The sequence below is a fragment of the Bos taurus genome, chromosome 29 (genome assembly GCF_002263795.3).
Source record: "Bos taurus isolate L1 Dominette 01449 registration number 42190680 breed Hereford chromosome 29, ARS-UCD2.0, whole genome shotgun sequence".
NCBI classification, from domain to species: Eukaryota; Metazoa; Chordata; class Mammalia; order Artiodactyla; family Bovidae; genus Bos; species Bos taurus.
The window spans coordinates 20,180,078-20,202,799 of NC_037356.1; the positions used below are offsets into that span (position 1 = coordinate 20,180,078).

General features: G+C 36.7%; 1 protein-coding gene across 3 annotated transcripts in view; it reads right to left on the minus strand.

Moving 5' to 3' along the window:
- LUZP2 (leucine zipper protein 2) overlaps positions 1–22,722 on the minus strand; it is a 516,697-nt gene that overhangs the window by 99,802 nt on the left and 394,173 nt on the right. For all 3 annotated transcript variants that reach the window (XM_005226734.4, XM_005226735.5, NM_001102336.1), the window contains 2 exon segments: positions 21,797–21,859; positions 10,977–11,039 (listed from right to left, as the gene is read on the minus strand). In XM_005226734.4, the coding sequence (XP_005226791.1) occupies positions 10,977–11,039; positions 21,797–21,859 (126 nt within the window).

Genomic DNA, 22,722 nt, shown 5'->3' on the forward strand with positions numbered 1-22,722 from the left:
CTGGAGGCAGTGGATGGGAGGTGGATGAAATAGGTAAAGGGAGCCATATGGTACAAACTCCCAGAAAAATTGTGACTTTATTTTGTATTTTTAGGTTTATTGTGTATCGCTTTTATTTAAAAAGTAAATGTTATTCTATCTTATTAAAAAAATAGAACTTGAAAAAAAAAAGTCATGGGGTTGCCATGCATAGCATGGTGACTATAGTTAGTAAGACTGAATTGGATATTTAAAAGTTTTTAAGAGAATAAATCTTCCTTAAAAGATCTTATCACACACACACAACTGCAATTATTTATGGTGATGGATATATACTAGACTTATTCTGCTGATCCCTTTGTGGCATATACAAATATCAGATCACTATGTTGTACTCCTGAAACCAACACACTGTCATTTGTCAAGTATGCCTCAATAAGAAAAAAGGAAGAGATTACGTGATTGGGAAGAAAACTGAAAAATGTGTGCTAGTGACTGTAAATGGTGGCTTTGGCTTAAGGAGCATGAATTCTGAGCATTGAAATGAGTTTCATTGCCTACTCAAATAATGCACCCCACTTCACCTCCCCAGGTTATTTCATCACTAGCAGTAAACTGAGTTCTACTCTTGGTTAAGAAACCACAAATATTTTTCAGACTGAGAAACAATTACATCATATAATGAAATTCTCCTTCTGAAGGCGTCTTAGTGGTGAGGGCATGAAGAATAGAAAGGGCAATTAGAGACAAAGAATAAGGAAGAAACCACAAGAGGAGACTGTGGGGGAAAAATACATAACTTTTTAGAATGAGCTTGGCATCTCTGTGGGAATCAGGTATATAAAGAAAATACACTTGAGTGTGAGAAGGGGATTCTTTGATAATCAGAATTCTGTAAGAAGGAAAACACCTGCTTTGGAATGTTGTGAACCCTAATCACTGGACATTTACAAGCAGAGTCAATGCCTTTAGGGACATGTGTGTGTGCTCAGTCGTGTCTGACTCTTTGTGACCTCATGGACTACAGCCAACCAGACTCCTCTGTCCATGGAATTCTTCCAGGCAAGAATATTAAGAGTGGGTGGCCATTTCCTCCTCCAGGAGATCGTCCCAACCCAGGGATCGAACCCTTGTCTCCTCCATTGCAGGTGGATTCTTTACCACTGAGCCACCAGGGAATCATTATATTAGGGATAATAGCCAATACTGTGCAAGAACTGGAGTTTGGTGTGTTATAGGATCCTTCTAATGTGAAGGCTCTATATTGTTGAAAATTTATGTAACAAGTTAATCTGATATGTTTTTCAAATGGGGTTTGTTAAGTTAGAATGACAATAGTAGGGAAGAAGATACAGAAGAAGACTCCCAGGATGCACTACTAACAGATTCTGCTCTTGCCTTCATAAGCAGCATATTCCTTTTCATAAACTATGAAGTTTATGGAGAATTTTCCTATTTAAAATTATTCTAAATTGTTTCTGTTGCAGCAGCTTTCCATTCAATTACCTTCAGAGGTAACTGTTTTCTTCTTTTTTATTATGCGTAGTTTAAGAAACATCCTAGTAACTGAGCAACAGCAGTGAAATGAAATGAAATGGAATGAAAAGTTAGGTTCACAAATATGCTTCTTAAATGTCTCCTGCCGAGACAAAGGAGAACATCTAAATGTCTTACCAAAAGAAGTACTCAAAGGAGAACAAAAATCTGCCCTTGTTTTCTAAAATTATGGTTGGCTTCACTGTTAAGATAAAGGATATAGAAAACAAGGCATTTAAAAACTGTATGATGCATGAAATTGCTGTGTGTTTTCTTCATTGTTCTTTTCATTTTATATTCAAAATAAAGAATTATGTTTAGCACAGAGATAGTATTGTAATTGCTTTCTATTTTAATTAGAGATGAAAAGCTATCTGGGGATGGCACATGTCCTTGAGCAGTACGCCTAATGCTCAAATTGACTCTATGAAAGGTTATAATTGCTAATCTATAATTTCAGAACTTAAGACAACTTCTGATCAGAAGTACAGGTTGAACTTTTAGACTACTCAGAAGAAACTGATGTCTCTCACTGAAAAAAAAAAAAAAATGTTTAAATGTACTTAAAATAGAAGCATTTATTTAGGACCTAAAGAAAGGAGTGCAGCAATTGCTGGCTGTTGTGCCTAGAACTGAAATAGCAGTCTCCCTGTCAAGTGCCACAGAAAAAGGTGATTTTTCCCAAAGGTCTCATGATGCCATTGTTCTATATATGATCCAAGCAGGTACCTGTGCCAAGTCAGCTGAACCTAGCAAAGACTGAGGGCCACTCACAGTGGGAGGATAGTTTGATAAACCCAGACATATATGGAAAATTATGGATAGAAGAAGAAGGGGTAGCAAAGGTCAGCAGTTCAAGGCTCATTCTAGTATCTTAGACCCAAGAAGAAATGTTATAGGGCAGGTCTAAAGTTCATTGTACTCACTTAGATTTTTTGCAGAAAGATTCACACTTATGCCTTATTCCCTAAGTGGGCTTCCCTAGTGGCTCAGATGGTAAAGCATCCGTCTGCAATGCAGGAGACCTGGGTTTGATCCCTGGGTTGCAAAGATCCCCTGGAAAAGGAAATGGCAGCCTACTCCAGTATTCTTGCCTGGAAAATTCCATGGACCGCGGAGGCTGGTAGGTCCATGAGTTCGCAAAGAGTCAGACACGACTGAGGGACTTCACTTTCACTTATTCCCTAAATTCCTTAGCCTTTAGACCTTTTCTGTACAAAGACTTTGCAACGTGTAATGGTTGTCATTTGCTACAATGGTAGGGAAATAGTGAGCAAATACCGCAGAGTCTCTTTCTAGAAACTGGAGACTGGCTACATGCAAAATAGTTAGAGCTCATTCAGGGATGGCAGATAGATACCAACTGTGACTAACATTTAGGAGTTGCTTGGAATGAGAATGATGCCCAGACTAGATCTAAGCTCAATGGAAAAGAACCCCATGAATCATTAGCAAGGTAAAAGATAGGCAGGCACAGGGTATGCGGTGGGGACACACACAGAGATTCACTTTTTTAAAATGTATTTACAATACCTGGCTTAAGCCACTTAACGTGTTTTATTTTCTTATGTGATAGGCCATAACTTTTTATTCAAATTATGAATTAATGATAAAATGTGATTAAAGTGGTAAAATTTAAAAATATTATTTAAAGTTATAGAAATTTTATAAAAATAATTTCTAACAGAATCAACCTGGCAGTTATAGAACACACCTGAGTTTTCTAATAAGTGAACAAAGAAAGAAAACACAGAAACTTGGAATAAGCACAATATTCTCAATAACAGCCAGAGATGGCTCTGCTTATCACTGCCTAAACATGCTTAACGTGGTAGAAGGTGAGGGCCAGGATGTAGAGCAATGATTCCTAAACTGTTAACTTTTGGATATGTATAAATCATTTGATAATCTAATAAATTATATAAGCTCCTCTCCAAGAAAAGTGCCATATGCAAATCTATAAGAATTATGAAAAAATTCTGAGGAATCAATATCGTCCTGAAATTCATCCACTGACTTTAAATCCCTTTGAAGTGTGAAGGAATCTTGGTCAAATGGAAAAAACCCACTTTGCTCAGTGCCTGACAGATAATGCGTTCTCAACCAATAATTTTAGAGGACTGAATGAACATGAAGTCTGGAACTTAGACTGAAGTTCTGTAATCACAGTAAGTCACTTTATAAAGTTCTGCATTTGGCTTCTTTTAAAGTCCTGCACTTTTAGTGACTTTCAATATTTGGAATATAATTTTTGGAGAAAAATTAAAGTTTAGTAGACTTAAATTTGATATGACTTCTGCTAAGAAACATGCATATATTTAAAACATTTAAACATGCATATATATTCCATTATCTGGTGAACAATAAGAAAATAAGTCAGGCTAGTTGGCTTTATGTTTTAAAGCATGGGGGAGGAGCAAGTCTGAAAAGTTGGGTTGATTTGGGCAAGGTCAATTAAATTTCTCCTTTTTTAACCACAGAACATACTTTTAAAACAATACTGTAGTTTTAAAAACTAGTAGAGTAGATAATACGAATATAGGGAGTTAGAAAAGAATCTGCTGTTTTAAGCAACTACCAATTCTAAACTGAAAACATCTTATTTTTGTAATAAAAATCATTATATTTTCAAGCAAATGCATTGAATATTAGTTTCTGACAGATTATTTTTATGTGGACAAGTTATATTTCCATCTATGCATATTTGCCTTTTTAATACTTTTTAAATTTAAAATATTTTTTAATTGGAGGGTAATTGCTTTACAATGTTGTGTTGGTTTCTGTCTTGCAATAAAGCAAACTGGTCATAATTATATATATATATATATATATATATATATATGTATCTCCGTCCTTTTGAGCCTCTCTACCCCACATACCACCCCTCCAGTTCACAGAGTGCCAGGCTAGGCTCCTTGCGTTATACAGCAACTTCCCACTATTTATTTATTTTATATATGTCTCTATATATATTTAAGATGCTTACTCTTTGGAAGGAAAGTTATGACCAACCTAGATCGCATATTCAAAAGCAGAGACATTACTTTGCCAACAAAGGTTCATCTAGTCAAGGCTATGGTTTTTCCTGTGGTCATGTATGGATGTGAGAGTTGGACTGTGAAGAAGGCTGAGCGCCAAAGAATTGATGCTTTTGAACTGTGGTGTTGGAGAAGACTCTTGAGAGTCCCTTGGACTGCAAAGAGATCCAACCAGTCCATTCTGAAGGAGATCGGCCCTGGGATTTCTTTGGAAGGAATGATGCTAAAGCTGAAACTCCAGTACTTTGGCCACCTCATGCGAAGAGTTGACTCATTGGAAAAGGCTCTGATGCTGGGAGGGATTGGGGGCAGGAGGAGAAGGGGACGACAGAGGATGAGATGGCTGGATGGCATCACTGACTCGATGGACGTGAGTCTGAGTGAACTCCGGGAGTTGGTGATGGACAGGGAGGCCTGGCGTGCTGTGATTCATGGGGTCACAAAGAGTCGGACACGACTGAGCGACTGATCTGATCTGATCTGATATATATATTTAGTTTATATATGTCAATGCTACTTTCTTAAATTTGTACCATCCTCTCTTTCCCCCACTGTGTCCACAAGTCTGTTTTCTATGTGCCCTTTTAATTTTTGAGTACAGTAGAAAATAGTTCTGAAAAGTATAATCTATAAATCCCCCCAAGAATCAAAGTAGAAATATAACTGTGAAAAATGTGACATAGTGGAGTCACAGGACTTAGATTAGAATAACACTCTGCCACTTACTAGTTCTATTATTTCAGACAAGTCTTTTACCTTCTCTTGGTCTTGTTTTTCTGATACATGATAAGGTGACAGACAGTGTCACATACCCTGAGTGATCATAGACTTATTTTGAGGCATGAACGGATGGCATCACCGACTCAATGGACATGGGTTTGGGTGGACTCCAGGAGCTGGTGATGGACAGGGAGGCCTAGCGTGCTGCAGTTCATGGGGTCACAAAGAGTTGGACATGACTGAGAGACTGAACTGAGGAAACATTAATGTAAATTGTTTTGAAATGACCCAAATAACAACAACAAAAAGTAAGTATTGATAAATGAAATTAAATGGATTACGTTTCAAAGTAAATGTTTAAATTGCCCAGCAATCATTTTTATGGCAAATTAAAACAGTAATTTTCATTTTATAATTTCTCAAGGTTTGTTACTGCTTTATTTTATGTATTACTTAATCACTGCCATGAACTGAACTGTCTCCCCTAAACTCATGTTGACAGCCTAACCCTCAATGTGACTGTACTTGAAGACTGGACCTATAAGGAGGTCATTAAGGTTAAATGAGGTCATATGGGTGGGACCCTGATATTGTAGAATTAGTGTCCTTGTAAGGAGAGACATCAGAGAGCTCGTTAGCTCTCCTCCATGTGAGGACACAGGTTTCTAACAGAAACCTGTCAGACTTATCCCAGACTTTCCAGCCTTTAGAAAGTGAGAAAATAAATTTTTGTTCTTAAGCCACTGGGTCCAAGTTACTATTTATGTCAGCCTCAGTAGACCAATATATTTACTTAAGTGTTAAGTCATTCAGTTGTGTGCAACTCTTTGCGAACCCACGGACTGTAGCCCACCAGGCTCCTCTGTCCATGGGATTCTCCAGGCAAGAATACTGGAGGGAGCAGTTATTCCCTTCTCCAGGAGATCTTCCCGATCCACGGATCCGACCTGAGTCTCTTGCATTGCAGGTGGATTCTTTACTGTCTGTGCCACCAGAAGCCTCTTTCATTTATTCTTGTTTCCTTAATGAGAATGCCCAGTTCTCTGGATATGTCCAAAAAAGCCTTAATTAAATACATTTTTTTTTTCTTAATACACTGATGGGATAGGGAACTATGGTTAACAATGGGGTATTGTATCATTCAGAACTGCTGAGAGTAGATCTAAATCACTCTCTTATACATACAGAAAAACAGTTAACTATGTGAGGTGAGGGTTGTTAGTTATTTTAATCTTGATAATCATCCTGCACTGTATATGTGTATGAAATCATGTTGTATCCTTTAAATATATGTGATTATTTTTGTCAGCTACCCTCCATTCAAGTTAAAAATCCAAATCCAAAAATAATGTATATCAGGTATCAATAACATTACAATTTTTCAATAACTTTAGTGAATTACTTTATAGTTGGATACATGTTCAATAAAAACTATACCTCAAGTTAAAAATAAGAAAACATTTTTCATCAAAGCATGAATTAAAATTGTAATACACAATTTTTGTCATAATACACAGTTTTAAAACTTTTCATTTTGTGTTGGAGTATAGTCGATTAACAATGTTGTGTTAGTTTCAGGTATACATCAAAGTGATTCAGTTATATATATATACATGTATCTATTGTTTTTCAAATTCTTTTCCCATTTAGGTTGTTAAATAATATTGAACAGAGTTCCCTGTGCTATAACCAACAGAAGGTCCTTGTTGGTTATCCATTTGAAATATAGCAGCGTGTGCATGTCAGTTCCAAACTCCCCATCTCTTCCCTCCCTCCTCTTCCACCCTGTAACCTTAAGTGTGTTCTGTAAGTCTGTGAGTGTGTTTCTGTTTTGTAAATAAAAGATACTTTTATAAATTATGTAAAAAAGCAGAATGTATATAATGTACATATTATTATTATTAACAGATACATATATTAATCACAAAGCAGATATGCCTAATACAAAAGAAACTAAATAGTGATATAAAAATAATATAGAATATGAATACTAAGTTAGAAAAAGTGAAAAATAAAATAATTGTTAAATATTTTATAAACCCTATAGTACATATAGAAATTGAATATAAATTACACAGCACCTTTGGTTTGGGCTACTTAAAAAAAATTCTTTCTTAATATTTATTTATTTAAATAAAAATTTCAAAATATTGAGTATGTTCCAAGTGATGGGTTTTAAGTGTTTGGGGCTTTTATTTGTTTGTTTGGCCTTATACATTTAGACATGTTTTGACATTTTTCTATAATGAGAAAATAATGCTATAGAAATTAAAAAAATAGATATATGTAAAAGTAAAACAGAATAGCACAATGGAGCATAGGTATTCCAGAGAATGTCAACTCCAAATTGAATTAAGGAGGATAAAAAGTACTCAAGTCCTGGGCAAATAATCTGCAGATCCTCACTTCTTTCCTTAATATAGAATGTTTACTGCTGCTGGCTGCCTTCCTCAGTCAAAAGTCAGCCCTCAAACATTAATAAGGACACTGAATTTATCAACCTGCCTTGCAACTGTCAGCACATTCCATTATTTTTAAGATAAAATTCATGTGCTTTAGTGGTAAGCACTGCTCCTTCACATATTATCTTCACTAAAAACCATCAAATCTATTCAAAATTGAATAGATGCTCAGGAAACTACTTCAGGGAAATAAAATATTCTACTACTTATCTCAAGATTCAGCAAGTTATTACCAAAAATATTTTGTGGACTCATTTGAATAAGTGCATGGATAGATTCTGGTCACAAAATTATAATGTTTCTACTATCTACTGCCCTGGCCTACATATTCATGTACATGTACATATGTAGGTATGTTTTCATTCATTCAATTAACATGTTTATACAATACCTAAAATGTGCACTGTTAATACAAAAGTTAGCAAATGAGATGATATAAATGTAAGCTGTCCCAAGATGAGTGAATGAGTACCTTACAGCAGAAATTGTCTGGGTGGTTCTCCATTAACAATTTAGGTTTCTTAAAAAAAAGCAGTTTTTCACAATAGAAGTTGAAAACACTTAAGTCTCACTTTTATACATAGATGCACACCCAAGTTTGGGGAGACTTCTTAAAAATGTACTTCCTTTATAAAAATTATGACACTTAAGAACAAATGTTTCCCCCACACCCTTTTCTTTGACTCTGTACACAGTGACATAGATCTTTAGACACTATCATTGTACAATGAGGAATTAAAGTTTAGAACAAGTCAGTTATCATGATATGAAAAAGTCTGAAATATAGACAAACAACTCCGGGTCCTTGCTAACATAGTTTAGCTACTAAATAAGCTAATTTAGCTAAAAAATTGCCATGCTTCTAGACCTCCTGCTATTGGATGTAATAAAAATCTAGAGATTAAATTGTTTGGGAAGGGAATATGGGATGACATTCTAATTTATGCAACTTCATGGTCTATTCATATGCAATCCACCTGATTTCATGTATAAGTGTTCTTCTCAAACTGACATAAAATAACACGGCTTACAAATAATGTCTCACATTTTCAACAAATCCTGATTTGGGTAATTTCTGAAAGTTGATAAATTACTAATCTATATTTGAAAAAAGTGAATTTGTTAGTCACTCAGTCATGCCTAACTCTTTGCAACCCTATGGACTATAACCTGCCAGGCTCCTCTGTCCATGGCATTCTCCAGGCAAGAATACTGGAGTGGGTAGCCATTCCCTTCTCCAGGGAGTCTCTCTGACCCAGGGACTGAGCCTGGGTCTCCTGCATTGTAGTCAATTCTTTACCATCTGAGTCACCAGGGAAGCCCAAAGAGCTGTCATACAACAAAGAAGTAAATCATGGAAAATTATTGGATCTTCCTATTCTTTTCTCCAAACTTTTCTAACTCTTCAATTTGAGAATTGATATTCAAAAAATTTAAAAAGCCTCATATGATCTTCTATCTTTACATAAATCTCCCAGCCTAATACCGCAAACTTACCAGCTCTAGGGAGCTTGGAATTTTTTTTATTATATTCCTAATCTTATTGTGTTGAGCAAATCAAACAACTAGACATTTCTTTGCAAATATAAACATGCACACACAGTTGTGTTTTTTCCCCCAATTTCAATTATTTGTTGTTGATGACTGCACAAAGCTAAAGCTGAGCTGAATGTAACAGTCAAGATACCCTGAGCGCGAGTCTCAGTATGAAAGATTGATGGTACACAGGAAAACATTAATACCTTGGATTTTCCTCTTTTATCTATCATATACAATGAGCAGAGGGCTGAGAGTCAGAGAGCATTAATGAGAATTAATTCACATTTTCCTTGGTGTGCTAAAGAACATTTTGTTATAAAAGAGGTTAAAGGAATGACAGGAAGCATGTTTATGAATGACTGAATGGTAAAATATTCCCAGATTCATGACTTGCATGGAATAAGAATTTAATAAATATTGGTTCTCATCATAGGAACACCTTTGTATGACTCTAATCCAAAAGTAAATGTGTCAGAGAAAAGTGAGAAGTTATTTTTTACTGTTTTCAACAGAAAAACTAAAGAATTTTCCAAACATTAAATAACATGAAGAATTATCTCAAATTAAACCTGAAGATAGATTGGAATGATCACTGTAGTGGAAACATTTTTGAAAAACAGATATTACACACAAATTAATTTACATTTACTTATTAAACAAAGTATTATTCCTAGTACGAAAAGCCTAATATTCTATTATCTACTGCATTTGGGAATGCAGGTGTACCACAAGCACAAGTAAAGGCTCAGCTTCTCTGCTCAAGGGAGATAAAAGGAAGTATCTGTATTAGTTTCTTTTTGCTGCTATAACAAACTACTTTGATCTCAGTGACTTAAACAACACAACTTATTCTCTTAAGAGTTTGGAAAGTCAGAAGTTTGAAATGAATTTTACGAGCAACATCAGTGTTGAAAGGGCTGTTTATCCCAGAGGCTATGTGGGAAAATCCTTTGCATTGTCTTTCCTCCTCCAACTTCTCCAAAGGTTACATAATCCGTTTTTTTTTTTTTTTTTTTACTTAAGCCATCCTGTATTACTCTTATTAAAAACGTGTGCAATATACTCAGTATACACCTAGATAACTTAGGATAATCTTCCCACCTCAAGATCCTTAACTTAATGACATCTGTAAAGTCTCTTTTGCCATAAAATATCACATTCACAGGTTCTAGGGATTAGCAATGGATATATTTTGGAGGCCATTAGTCAGTTAACCATAACCATAGTTTGTGATAGATGTCTACCTACAGTCTTGTAAAGGAAAGTATAAATAATGAAAATCAATCAACCATGATTAAATATAAAGATTATAATAAAGAGACTAATGCAGGGATCTCTGAAAGTCAAGAATGTAGGTCGCCAGTGAACCTGATCTCTTGAAAAGTGTTCAATATATGCTCACTGTAATGTAAAAGCATTCTGAAAGGCAGTATTCCTCAATGTTGAATTACAGTAATTGAAGTTTACAAAGAGGCTTTAAACACCTTGAAATGAAGTCTGCCTTTGATTAAGAATGTACCCAGGAAACCATATCTGTATTTATCTCCATTAATTAAGTAGGCAATAAAATGAAAGCACCTTCAATTCAGTCAAATATAACTCTAATTCCTGTGAAAACCTGGAAATTAAATTTAAGCTAAATAGTATTATAGTTTAGGTATTGAACCAGCCAGCTGGAGGAAGTAGGGAGAAAGATGCTTACCTTAAATAATAAATCCTTCTTCCCATAACGAAGCTCCTTCAGCTGGGACTGAATTTTTTTTGACTGTAAGAACAAAAACATGAATTAGAGACTTAATTTCATTTACATTTTCAAATGTCAAGATTAAAATTCCTTTAACTGCGCAAGAATGAACTTTGCAGCCAAACAAAAAAAGAGTTCAACTAGTCTAGAAGTGAAAGAGAAAAGCTTAATCTCTGCTTTGGGAGTCAGACATCCAGCTATTCTAGGCAGGAAGAAAAAACCGAAACCTGTTCAAAGAAGTGTACTGTTTAAAAGGTAATATTTAAAGAAAGTGGCTTATTGTTCCTCTCCTCAACCCTCCCCCGCAAAATTCACACACACACAGAATGAGTCATCTAGGCATACCCACTGAAAGATGAACTCCCAGGTTGGTATTTTCCCAATATGCTACTGGAGATCAGTGGGGAAATAACTCCAGAAAGAATGAAGAGACAGACCCAAAGCAAAAACAACCACCTAGTTGTTGATGTGACTGGTGGTGGAAGTAAAAAATCTGATGCTTTAAGAACAATAATACATAGAAACCTGGAATGTTAGGTCCATGAATCAAGGTAAATTGGAAGTGGTCAAACAGGAGATGGCAAGAATGAACATCAATGTTTTCGGAAACAGTGAACTAAAATGGATAGGAATAGGTGAATTTAACTCAGATGACCATTATATCTAATACTGTGGGCAAGAATCCCTTAGAAGAAATGGAGTAGCTTTCATAGTCAACAAGAGAGTCCAAAATGCAGTTCTTGGATGCAATCTCAAAAATGACAGAAATCTCTGTTGGTTTCTAAGGCAAACCATTCAATAATACAGTAATACAAGTCTATGCCCCAATCAGTAACGCTGAAGAAGCTGAAGTTGAACAGTACTATGAAGACCTACAAGACCTTCTAGAACTAACACGCAAAAGATATCCTTTTCATTATAGGGGACTGGAAGTCAAGAAACACCTGGAGTAACAGGCAAATTTGGCCTTGGATTACAAAATGAAGCAGGGCAAAGGCAAACAGTTTTGCCAAGAAAACACACTGGTCATAACAAACATCCTCTTCCAAAAACACAAGAGAAGACTCTACACATGGACATCACAGATGGTCAATACTGATATCAGACTGATTATATTCTTTGCAGTCAAAGATGGAAGCACTACACAGTCAGCAAAAACAAGACGAGGAGCTGACTGTGGCTCAGATCATAAAGTCCTTATTGGCAAATTCAGACTTAAATTGAAGAAAGTAGGGAAAACCACTAGACCATTCAGGTATGGTCTAAATCAAACCCCTTATGATTATATAGTAAAACTGGGAAAACAGATTCAAGGGTTTAGATCTGATAGACAGAGTGCCTGAAGAACTATGGACGGAGGTATGTGACATTGTACAGGAGGCAGAGATAAAGACCATCCCCAAGAAAAAGAAATGCAAAAGGCAAAATGGTTGTCTGAGGAGGCCTTACAATAGCTGTGAAAAGGAGAGAAGCAAAAAGCAAAGGAGAAAAGGAAAGATAAACTCATTTGAATGCAGAATTCCAAAGAAAAGCAAGGACAGATAAGAAAGCCTTCCTCAGGGATCAATGCAAAGAAATAGAGGAAAATAATAGAAGGGGAAAAACTAGCGATCTCTTCAGGAAAATTAGAGATACCAAGGGAACACTTCATGCAAAGATGGGCACAATAAGGGACAGAAATGGTATGGACCTAACAGAAGTAGAAGATATTAAGAAGAGGTGGAAAGAATACACAGAAGAACTATACAAAAAAGGTCTTCATAACCCAGGTAACTATGATGGTGTGATCACCCACATAGAGCCAGACATCCTGGAATGTGAAGTCAAGTGAGCCTTAGGGAAGCATCACTATGAAAAAAGCTAGTGAAGGTGATGGAATTCCAGTTGAGCTATTTCAAATCCTGAAAGATGATGCTGTAAAAGTGCTGCACTCAGTAATGCCTGCAAATTTGGAAAATTCAGCAGTGGCCACAGGACTGGAAAACATCAGTTTTCATTCCAATCCCAAAGAAAGGCAATGCAAAAGATTGTTCAAACTACCATACAATTGCACTCATCTCACACAGTATCAAAGCAATGCTCAAAATTCTCCAAGCCAGGCTTCAACATAACATGATACATAAATTTCCAGATGGTTAAGCTGGATTTAGAAAAGGCAGAGGAATCAGAGTTCAAATTGCCAACATCCGTTAGATCATCAAGAAAGCAAGAAAATTCCAGAAAAATATCTACTTCTGCTCTACTGACTACACCAAAGCCTTTGACTGTGTGGATCACAACAAACTGGAAAAGTCTTCAAGAGATGGGAATACCAGACCACCTGACCTGTCCCCTGAGAAATCTGTGTGCAGGTCAAGAAGTAACAGTTACAACTGAACATGAAACAATGGACTGATTCCAAATTGGGAAGGAGTACGTCAAGGCTATCTATTGTCACTCTGCTTATTTAACTTATATGCAGAGTACATCATGCAAAATGCCAGGCTGGATGAAGCACAAGCTGGAAGCAAGATTGCATGGAGAAATATCAATAACCTCAGATACACAGATGACACCAACCTTATGGCAGAAAGCGAAGAGGAACTAAAGAGACTCTTGATGAAAGTGAAAGAGGAGAGTGAAAAAGTTGGCTTAAAACTCAACACTCAGAAAACTAAGATCATGGCATCTGGCTCCATCACTTCATGGCAAATAGATAGGGAAACAGTGGCTGACTTTATTTTTGAGGCTCCAAAATCACTGCAGATTATGATTGCAGCCATGAAGTTAAAAGACACTTGCTCCTTGGAGGAAAAGTTATAACCAAACTAGACAGCATATTAAAAAGCAGAGACATTACTTTGCCAATAAAGGTCCCTCTAGTCAAAACTAATGTTTTTCCAGTAGTCATGTATGGATGTGAGAGTTGGACTATAAGGAAAGCTGAGCGCTGAAGAATTGATGCTTTTCAACTGTGGTGTTGGAGAAGACTTTTGAGATTCCCCTGGACTGCAAGGAGATCAAGCCAGTCAGTCCTAAAGGAAATCAGTCTTGAATATTCATTGGAAGGACTGATGCTGAAGCTGAAGCTCCAATACTCTGTCCACCTGATGGGAAGCACTGACTCACTGGAAAAGACCCTGATGCTGGGAAAGATTTAAGGTAGGAGGAAAAAGGGATGACAGAGGATGAGATGGTTGGATGTTATCACTGACTCAAGGGACATGAGTTTAAGCAAGCTCTGGGAGTTGGTGATGGACAGGGAAGCCTGGCATGCTGCAATCCATGGGGTCACAAAGAGTCATACATGACTGAGCGACTGAATTGAAATGAGGTATATCTATACATATACCTGCAGATATGTATTGCTCAGTTTCACTGCTTATTTTTAATTTTATAAATTGTTAAAGATTAAATAAACATGAGTTTCAGTTGACAGTCAAGTTTATATTTGGTTGTATATTGAATATAAAGGGGAGGTAGCAAGCAAGTGTTCCAAGAGGTGAGGGAAGTAGCTAGAATGCTAAGAAGTTAAGGTGAACAGTGTTTGTTAAGATAATAAACAGTGTTTATTAGGATAATGCTTTTTATGAGGACTATTACAAACAAAAAAGTGTTTGTAAGAAAGACATATCTCCCAGCAGACATGTTTGTCTACTGTTTGGAAGACATTCTGGTGAGCCACAGATGGCCGATTAAGCATTCCTATTTTTCCAGAGCCGTCCCAATTTCAAACATTCTAACATTAGGACCTCAATTATTTGTCTTTATCCATCTAAGATTATAGGTTCTGATTCTTCAGCAGGATTAAAAAGAATACATGGAAATAGATTATCACAGTTACATGAAATGATATTTGAAAAATAGGTTAGTGGGAATGCAAAATGCTATAGTCATTTGGGGAAACTGGTTGATAGTTTCTTATAAAATAAATTAGACAGAAATTCTTTGTAGGTATTCAAGCAAGAGAAATGATAATACATACATAAATGCTTAGTACTTTTATCCATAAGAGTCAAAAGCTGGAAATAACCCACATGTCCCTTAAGTGGTGAATAGTAAACAAATTATCATACGTACATGAAATGGAATGCTAAAAAAGAGTGAGCCATGTTTTAAAATTAAATATTTTAAATATTTAAAGAATAGCAAGAAGAGATAAGAAAGCCTTCTTCAGCGATCAATGCAAAGAAATAGAGGAAAACAACAGAATGGGAAAGACTAGAGATCTCTTTGAGAAAATCAGAGATACCAAAGGAACATTTCATGCAAAGATGGGCTCGATAAAGGACAGAAATGGTATGGACCTAACAGAAGCAGAAGATATTAAGAAGAGATGGCAAGAATACTCAGAAGAACTGTACAAAAAAGATCTTCACGACCCAGATAATCACGATGGTGTGATCACTGACCTAGAGCCAGACATCATGGAATGTGAAGTCAAGTGGGCCTTAGAAAGCATCACTATGAACAAAGCTAGTGGAGGTGATGGAATTCCAGTTGAGCTATTCCAAATCCTGAAAGATGATGCTGTGAAAGTGCTGCACTCAATATGCCAGCAAATTTGGAAAACTCAGAAGTGGCCACAGGACTGGAAAAGGAACACATGTATACCTGTGGCAGATTCACTTTGATACATGGCAAAACCAATACAATATTGTAAAGTTAAATAAAATAAAATTTTTAAAAAAAGGTCAGTTTTCATTCCAATCCCAAAGAAGGGCAATGCCAAAAAATGCTCCAACTACTGCACGATTGTACTCATCTCACACGCTAGTAAAATAATGCTTAAAATTCTCCAAGCCAGGCTTCAGCAATATGTGAACCGTGAACTTCCTGATGTTCAAGCTGGTTTTAGAAAAGGCAGAGGAACCAGAGATCAAATTGCCAACATCCGCTGGATCATGGAAAAAGCAAGAGAGTTCCAGAAAAACATCTATTTCTGCTTTATTGACTATGCCAAAGCCTTTGACTGTGTGGATCACAATAAACTGTGGAAAATTCTGAAAGAGATGGGAATACCAGACCACCTGATCTGCCTCTTGAGAAATTTGTATGCAGGTTCAGGAAGCAACAGTTAGAACTGGACATGGAACAACAGACTGGTTCCAAGTAGGAAAAGGAGTATATCAAGGCTGTATATTGTCACCCTGCTTATTTAACTTATATGCAGAGTACATTATGAGAAACGCTGGACTGGAAGAAACACAAGGTGGAATCAAGATTGCCGGGAGAAATATCAATAACTTCAGATATGCAGATGACACCACCCTTATGGCAGAAAGTGAAGAGGAACTAAAAAGCCTCTTAATGAAAGTGAAAGAGGAGAGTGAAAAAGTTGGCTTAAAGCTCAACATTCAGAAAACAAAGATCATGGCATCCGGTCCCATCACTTCATGGCAAATAGATGGGGAAACAGTGGAAACAGTGTCAGACTTTATTTTGGGGGGCTCCAAAATCACTGCAGATGGTGACTGCAGCCATGAAATTAAAAGACGCTTACTCCTTGGAAGGAAAGTTATGACCAACCTAGATAGCATATTCAAAAGCAGAGACATTACTTTGCCAACAAAGGTTCATCTAGTCAAGGCTATGGTTTTTCCTGTGGTCATGTATGGATGTGAGAGTTGGACTGTGAAGAAGGCTGAGCGCCAAAGAATTGATGCTTTTGAACTGTGGTGTTGGAGAAGACTCTTGAGAGTCCCTTGGACTGCAAGGAGATCCAACCAGTCCATTCTGAAGGAGATCAGCCCTGGGATTTCTTTGGAAGAAATGATGATAAAGCTGAAACTCCAGTACTTTGACCACCTCATGCGAAGAGTTGACTCATTGGAAAAGACTCTGATGCTGGGAGGGATTGGGGGCAAGAGGAGAAGGGGACAACAGAGGATAAGATGGCTGGATGGCATCACTGACTCGATGGACGTGAGTCTGAGTGAACTCCGGGAGTTGGTGATGGACAGGGAGGCCTGGCGTGCTGTGATTCATGGGGTCACAAAGAGTCGGACACGACTGAGCGACTGATCTGATCTGATGTTTTAAATAAAATCTGAAATATGTAACAATATGGGTGGATTTCTAAGGTCTTATACTATGTATTCACAAAAAAAGCTTTATTTTGTAAATTACCATATATATGATATCCTAGAAAAGACAAAAGACTAGGTTGTAAATCAGGTTACTAGTTGACATGGGCTGGGGGGGTTGATGGTAGAGATTATAAAATATCAAGTGGGAGGTTTAGTTGTTTTTGCTGTTTAGTCACTAAGTCTTGTCTGACTCTTTTATGACCCCATGGACTGTAGCCCGCCAGGCTTCTCTGCCCAAGGGATTTCCCAGGCAAGAATACTGGCTGCTGCTGCTAAGTCACTTCAGTCATATCTGACTCTGTGCAACCCCACAGATGGCAGTCCACCAGACTCCTCTGTCCATGGGATCTCCAGGCAAGAGCACTGGAGTGGGTTGCTATTTCCTTCTCCAGGGGATCTTCCCGACTCAGGGACTGAACTCATTGTATTGCAGGCAGGTTCTCTACCACTGAGCTATGAAGGAAGCCCTTAACTTGAATATTGGTCAAACCCTCAAAGTATATAGATAAATGGGATTAATTCTATGAAAACTATACCTCAATAAAATTCAATTTTTGTTTTAGCTCACCAAAACAGCTACATGTGAAATATTAAGTTGAACATTCTGTAACACCATATACAAAACTAAACCAAGAAGAATTAAAGACCTAAATGTAAGATCAAATACTGTAAAACTTTTGGAGGAAAATATGCAGGACATAATTCATTGCAATGTTTTTTGGATCTGTCTCCAAAAGAAAAGAAACAAAAGTAAAAATAAACAAATGGGACCTAATTAAACTGAAGAAGTTTTGCACAGCAAAAGAAACCATCCATGAAACTATAAGACGTGAAACGATGCTTAACGTTGCTAATTATCAAGAACATGCAAATCAAAACCATAAACAGATACCACCTCACATCTGTCAGAATGGCTATCATCAAAAAGTCTACAAGTAACAAATGTTGTTAAGGATGTGGAGAAAAAAGTACCCAAGTATACTGTTGCTGGTGCTTTAAGTTGGTGCTGCTGCTGCTACTGCTAAGTCGCTTCAGTCGTGTCCGACTCTGTGTGACCCCATAGACGGCAGCCCACCAGGCTCCCCTGTCCCTGGGATTCACCAGGCAAGAACACTGGAGTGGGTTTCCATTTCCTTCTCCAATGCATGAAAATGAAAAGTGAAAGTGAAGTCGCTCAGTCGTGTCCGACTCCTAGCAACCCCATGGACTGTAGCCCACCAGGCTCCTCCGTCCATGGGATTATCCAGGCAAGAGTACTGGAGTGGGTTACCACTGCCTCACTACAGAAAACAGTATGGGAGTTACTCAAATGAGTAAGAACACTAATTCAAAAAGATACATCTTCCTAAATGTTCATAGCAGCATTGCTTCAATAGCCAAGATATGGAAGCAACCTAAGTGTCCATCAAAGATGAATGGATAAAAAGGATATTGGTATAAATATATATAATGAAAGTCAGACAGAGAAAGACAAATACTCTATGTTACCTGTTATATGTGGAACCAAAAAAACATAAAACAAAATAAATCTAAAAAAAAAACCAAACAGACTCACAGGTATAGAGGACAAACCAGCGGTTCCCAACAGGGAAGGGGTGATGCGGAGGGGCAAGGCAGGTATATAGGATTAAGATATACATGCTATCATGTATAAAATAAATTAAGTATCAAGGATATATTGTATAGCACAAGCAAACATAGCCATTATTAAATAAAATATAAAATGCTGAATGCCTGTTATACACCTGAAACTAATAAAAATCAATTATACTTCAATAAAATAAGAGAATAGGATAAATCCAGTACACTTTCAGTTTAGATGCAGGATTTAATACAGTCTTCATTTCTTGACTATGTTTTTCAACTTAGGTTTAAAATTTAGTAATGAAATGGTTGTTAAATTTTAATGTACATAAGAATTACCGGAAGGGCTTCTTAAACCACAGATGAAGTCAGTGAAACTTTTCTATATGATACTGTAAGGGTGGATATATGTCATATATTTGTCAAAATCTATAGAATGTACACCACCAAGAATGAACCCTAAACTAAACTAGGGACTCTGGATGATAATCACGCATCAGTGTAGTTTCATTGATTATAAAAGATTTACCATTCTGGTGGAGGATGTTGATAATGGTGGAGGTTATGTGTGGGGGCAGGAGTATATGGGAACTCTGAACTTTCTGCTCAATTATGCTATGAACCTAAAATGTCTCTAAAAAATAAAGCCTATTTAAAAAACAAAAAATAAAAGTAGCTGGTCATAGTGCCCAATAAATTACATGATCCTCATGGAATTACTATATCCTAGTAAACAGTGCTGATATGAAAATCATCTTTAATAAGTAAATCCCACTTATATTTTTGAAATATTGTGCTTTTCTAAGCATTCGCTGAATGCTTATGAGTCTCTCAGTTATCAAACTGCAACTGTTATTCAGTTTACTTTTATATTCAGAGTGTTTCCAACCATGCAAAGTATTTTAGCTGGCAAAATGGGGGACTGTGTTATGATGGTGTTATAATTACTAACTCATCATTTAATGGGGGAGCATCATTAGAGTAGAATCTTGAAAATGTTGTAAATGGCACACCCTTGAAAGGTTCAAATATTAGAAACAATTTTTCACAGACATTCCTTTCAGGAGCCAACTGAATTGATCTGCTGAATTAAGAAAATGAAACCTCTAGGAATTCATAAATAAGAATACAGAAATAATACGTCCTCTAAGAAGCTAAGATGAAGACAATATGTGAGTCTTTCTTGAACTAAGGGGCTAAAAACTATAGGTAGACCCAGGTCGTCATTGTTGGTTTTCATTCTTCTGTTTGTTTCTAAACACCACACACCCCTTCTCCTAGGGCCACCTCTTTTACATGTACGTGGGTGCTGTGTGAACTCTGGGAACATGTAAATTGTCACAGAATATAGCTTCAATTCAGATGGTCCTTATTCAAAACAGCTCCACTTGGTTACCCTCTTAAAGGTAATATTCAAAAACTGTACACTAGGTATGCCATATGTCTAGAAACTTAGCAAATATAAACAATATGAGAGTCTATTGATATCCAAATAGAAAAATACAGTGGAGAAAATAAAATACACAGGCTCATATCTATATGCCATTCAGTTTTATTTCTCATTTATGGGGCATCAACCTTTCAATTTCAATGTATTTAACAGCTCTATTCATTTCATATATAATATTATTGTAAAGACATTATAAGTGGATAATCATATTGCATGCTAGACTCTCAATAGTGACTTATACATGTCCACCAAGGAGTATTCTCACCTTATTTAATTAAAAAATCCCAAATTCTGCATGAGCACACGAACACCAACCTAATGGCCTTTTCCAGGTTCCTACAAGTTAGCACATGAACACCAACCTAATGGCCTTTTCCAGGTTCCTACAAGTTAGCTAGGCTTGTGACCTAGTTCTGGCAAATAGGATACAAGGACATATGTGCCATTACTTTCTAGATAGACTCCTAAAGATCAATGTTTATGAGTCACAAGGTAATATTTCCTGTTCCTTCTGCTAGAAGGTGATAATATCAGGAAACAGCTTTTGGAATTAAGAGGTGGCTCCATATTTAGGAGACGGTAGAAGTTGTTCACCAGCTCTGTGCCTTGCTTCTAATCTGCTATGGGGAAAGGGATAAACTTGTGTTAGACTGTTTTTCTTCTGCCTAAACCTGTCTCTTTCCCTCTTCCTTTCACAAGTATTTGGTTTTCACTGAAGACTAACATGCCTGGGCCTTATCATTCACAGGCTTTTCCATTATTATTATTTTATATTTTTGCACAACTAGTCTTTTTGTATGCTCCTTTGAGGCTCCAACTTAACACATTAAGCGCAGTCTCCTCTCCTTGAAGTATCACTCTACTATGACACTATTTCTACTCTCTCTTTACTGTCACTAAGGATTACTGACTGTGAGCTATATTTCTACATTACATATTTCATTTGGAAGAACAGGAAATGAAAAAATGGATTGTAATTAAAACTGAATTAAACAGAATGACGTTTTCCCACACTTAGGGGGCAATATTGTATGAGACAGTATTTTTGTCCATCTAATAGAACCAGTGAATTTATTTGTTTCTTTCATTTTATGTTCAGTCCTAGAATCCTCATTTTGCCACTCTAGTCTCCAACAGGTACAGACATCACATTGTTGATGTTGTTGTTTAGTCCTAAGTCATGTCCACTCTTTGTGACCCCATGGACAGTAGACTGCCAGGTTCCACTGTCCGTGGCATTCCCCAGGCAAGAACAATGGAGTGGGTTGTCATTCCCTTCTCCAGGGGATCTTTTAGATCCAGGGATTGAACCTGCCTCTCATGCACTGGCAGGAGGATTCTCTATCACCACATAGAGGGTACCAGAAGTGAAAACTGAAAAATGGACTTGCAGGTGTTTGCTAGTAAGGAACTCTTAATAATCCAGTTAAAGAAGGAATCCAGAATATCATTTAGGAAAGTAACACTTCAGTGGCTTAACATTTTTTCTATTTGGTGATGAAATGTTAAAACATCCAAAATACCTAAAAGTTTGAAATGTGTTTTTATTTTCTTATTCCAATGTTTGCAGTTATTTTTAAGGGAACAGAGTCACCAGATGTCTTGGGTTAAAAACAACATCTGGCACTAATACTGTTTCTATTCACTTGAAGCTTTAAGAAGGAAAACATACTCACCTCTTCTGCATGTAGGCCACATAGCTTGTTTCCAAACAACAGTTTGTGTTTCAAGCTTTTATTCTGAGGAAAGAAACATACTTTTAAGAAGTTATAAAATATTAACAATTTATTTAAATTATGTCAGCAGTGCTTCTGGTTTGTTCACAGATAAGTCCTTCATGATATGAGATGTAGCTGATTTTCATAAATTGAGTAGAATCTGTACTATAAAAGATTGTTTTTTTATTCAACAAAAATTGATGGATTTGATGTATTGGCATTAACACAGTTATTAGAAAATATGGAACTTTCTTTGGTCTTACATTTAAATCTGTTTATTGTTATTTATCTATGCTGTTTTCTAAAATAATTTTGGTTTCAAATTTGTAGTTGATACTAGTTTCTGAAAGCTCCCTCTAAACAGCAAGCATTTACTTCTACCATCAGCTGGATGCGCATCAACTTGGAGTCTAGTTTAATAGAGTCACGGATGCACTAGGGTCTAAATTTCCTTTAAACAATATGGTTTTAGAGTTCTCCTGTTTCTGACACCTGTACATTGCATGCAAAGGGCATTTTGATGCTCAGAAACCATTTCTTCTTCCAGGCCTCATAAGAGTACTCTGTCTGCTGGACTTGACCTAGAGTCATAGACAAATGTTTGTTACTTCAGAAATGGAGGCACAGTGTTAGCCATCTGAATCTAAACCCTTAGAATGTGTCAGCTACATCTCCCTCGTGACACTCGGGCTTTTCTTTGTCCCATAACTGAGTACCTTCTCTTCTTTTAGACAGGAAGGATAAAAGAGAGCAGAAAACTCTGTAAAAACTCACAGGATTTAGACTTTATACTGTTTCTACAGTAGCAAACAATGTAATGGAAAGTATATCTCATACATAACTACTCTAAAGAGAGTCAGTTTGATGAGCATCATAAGGAAATT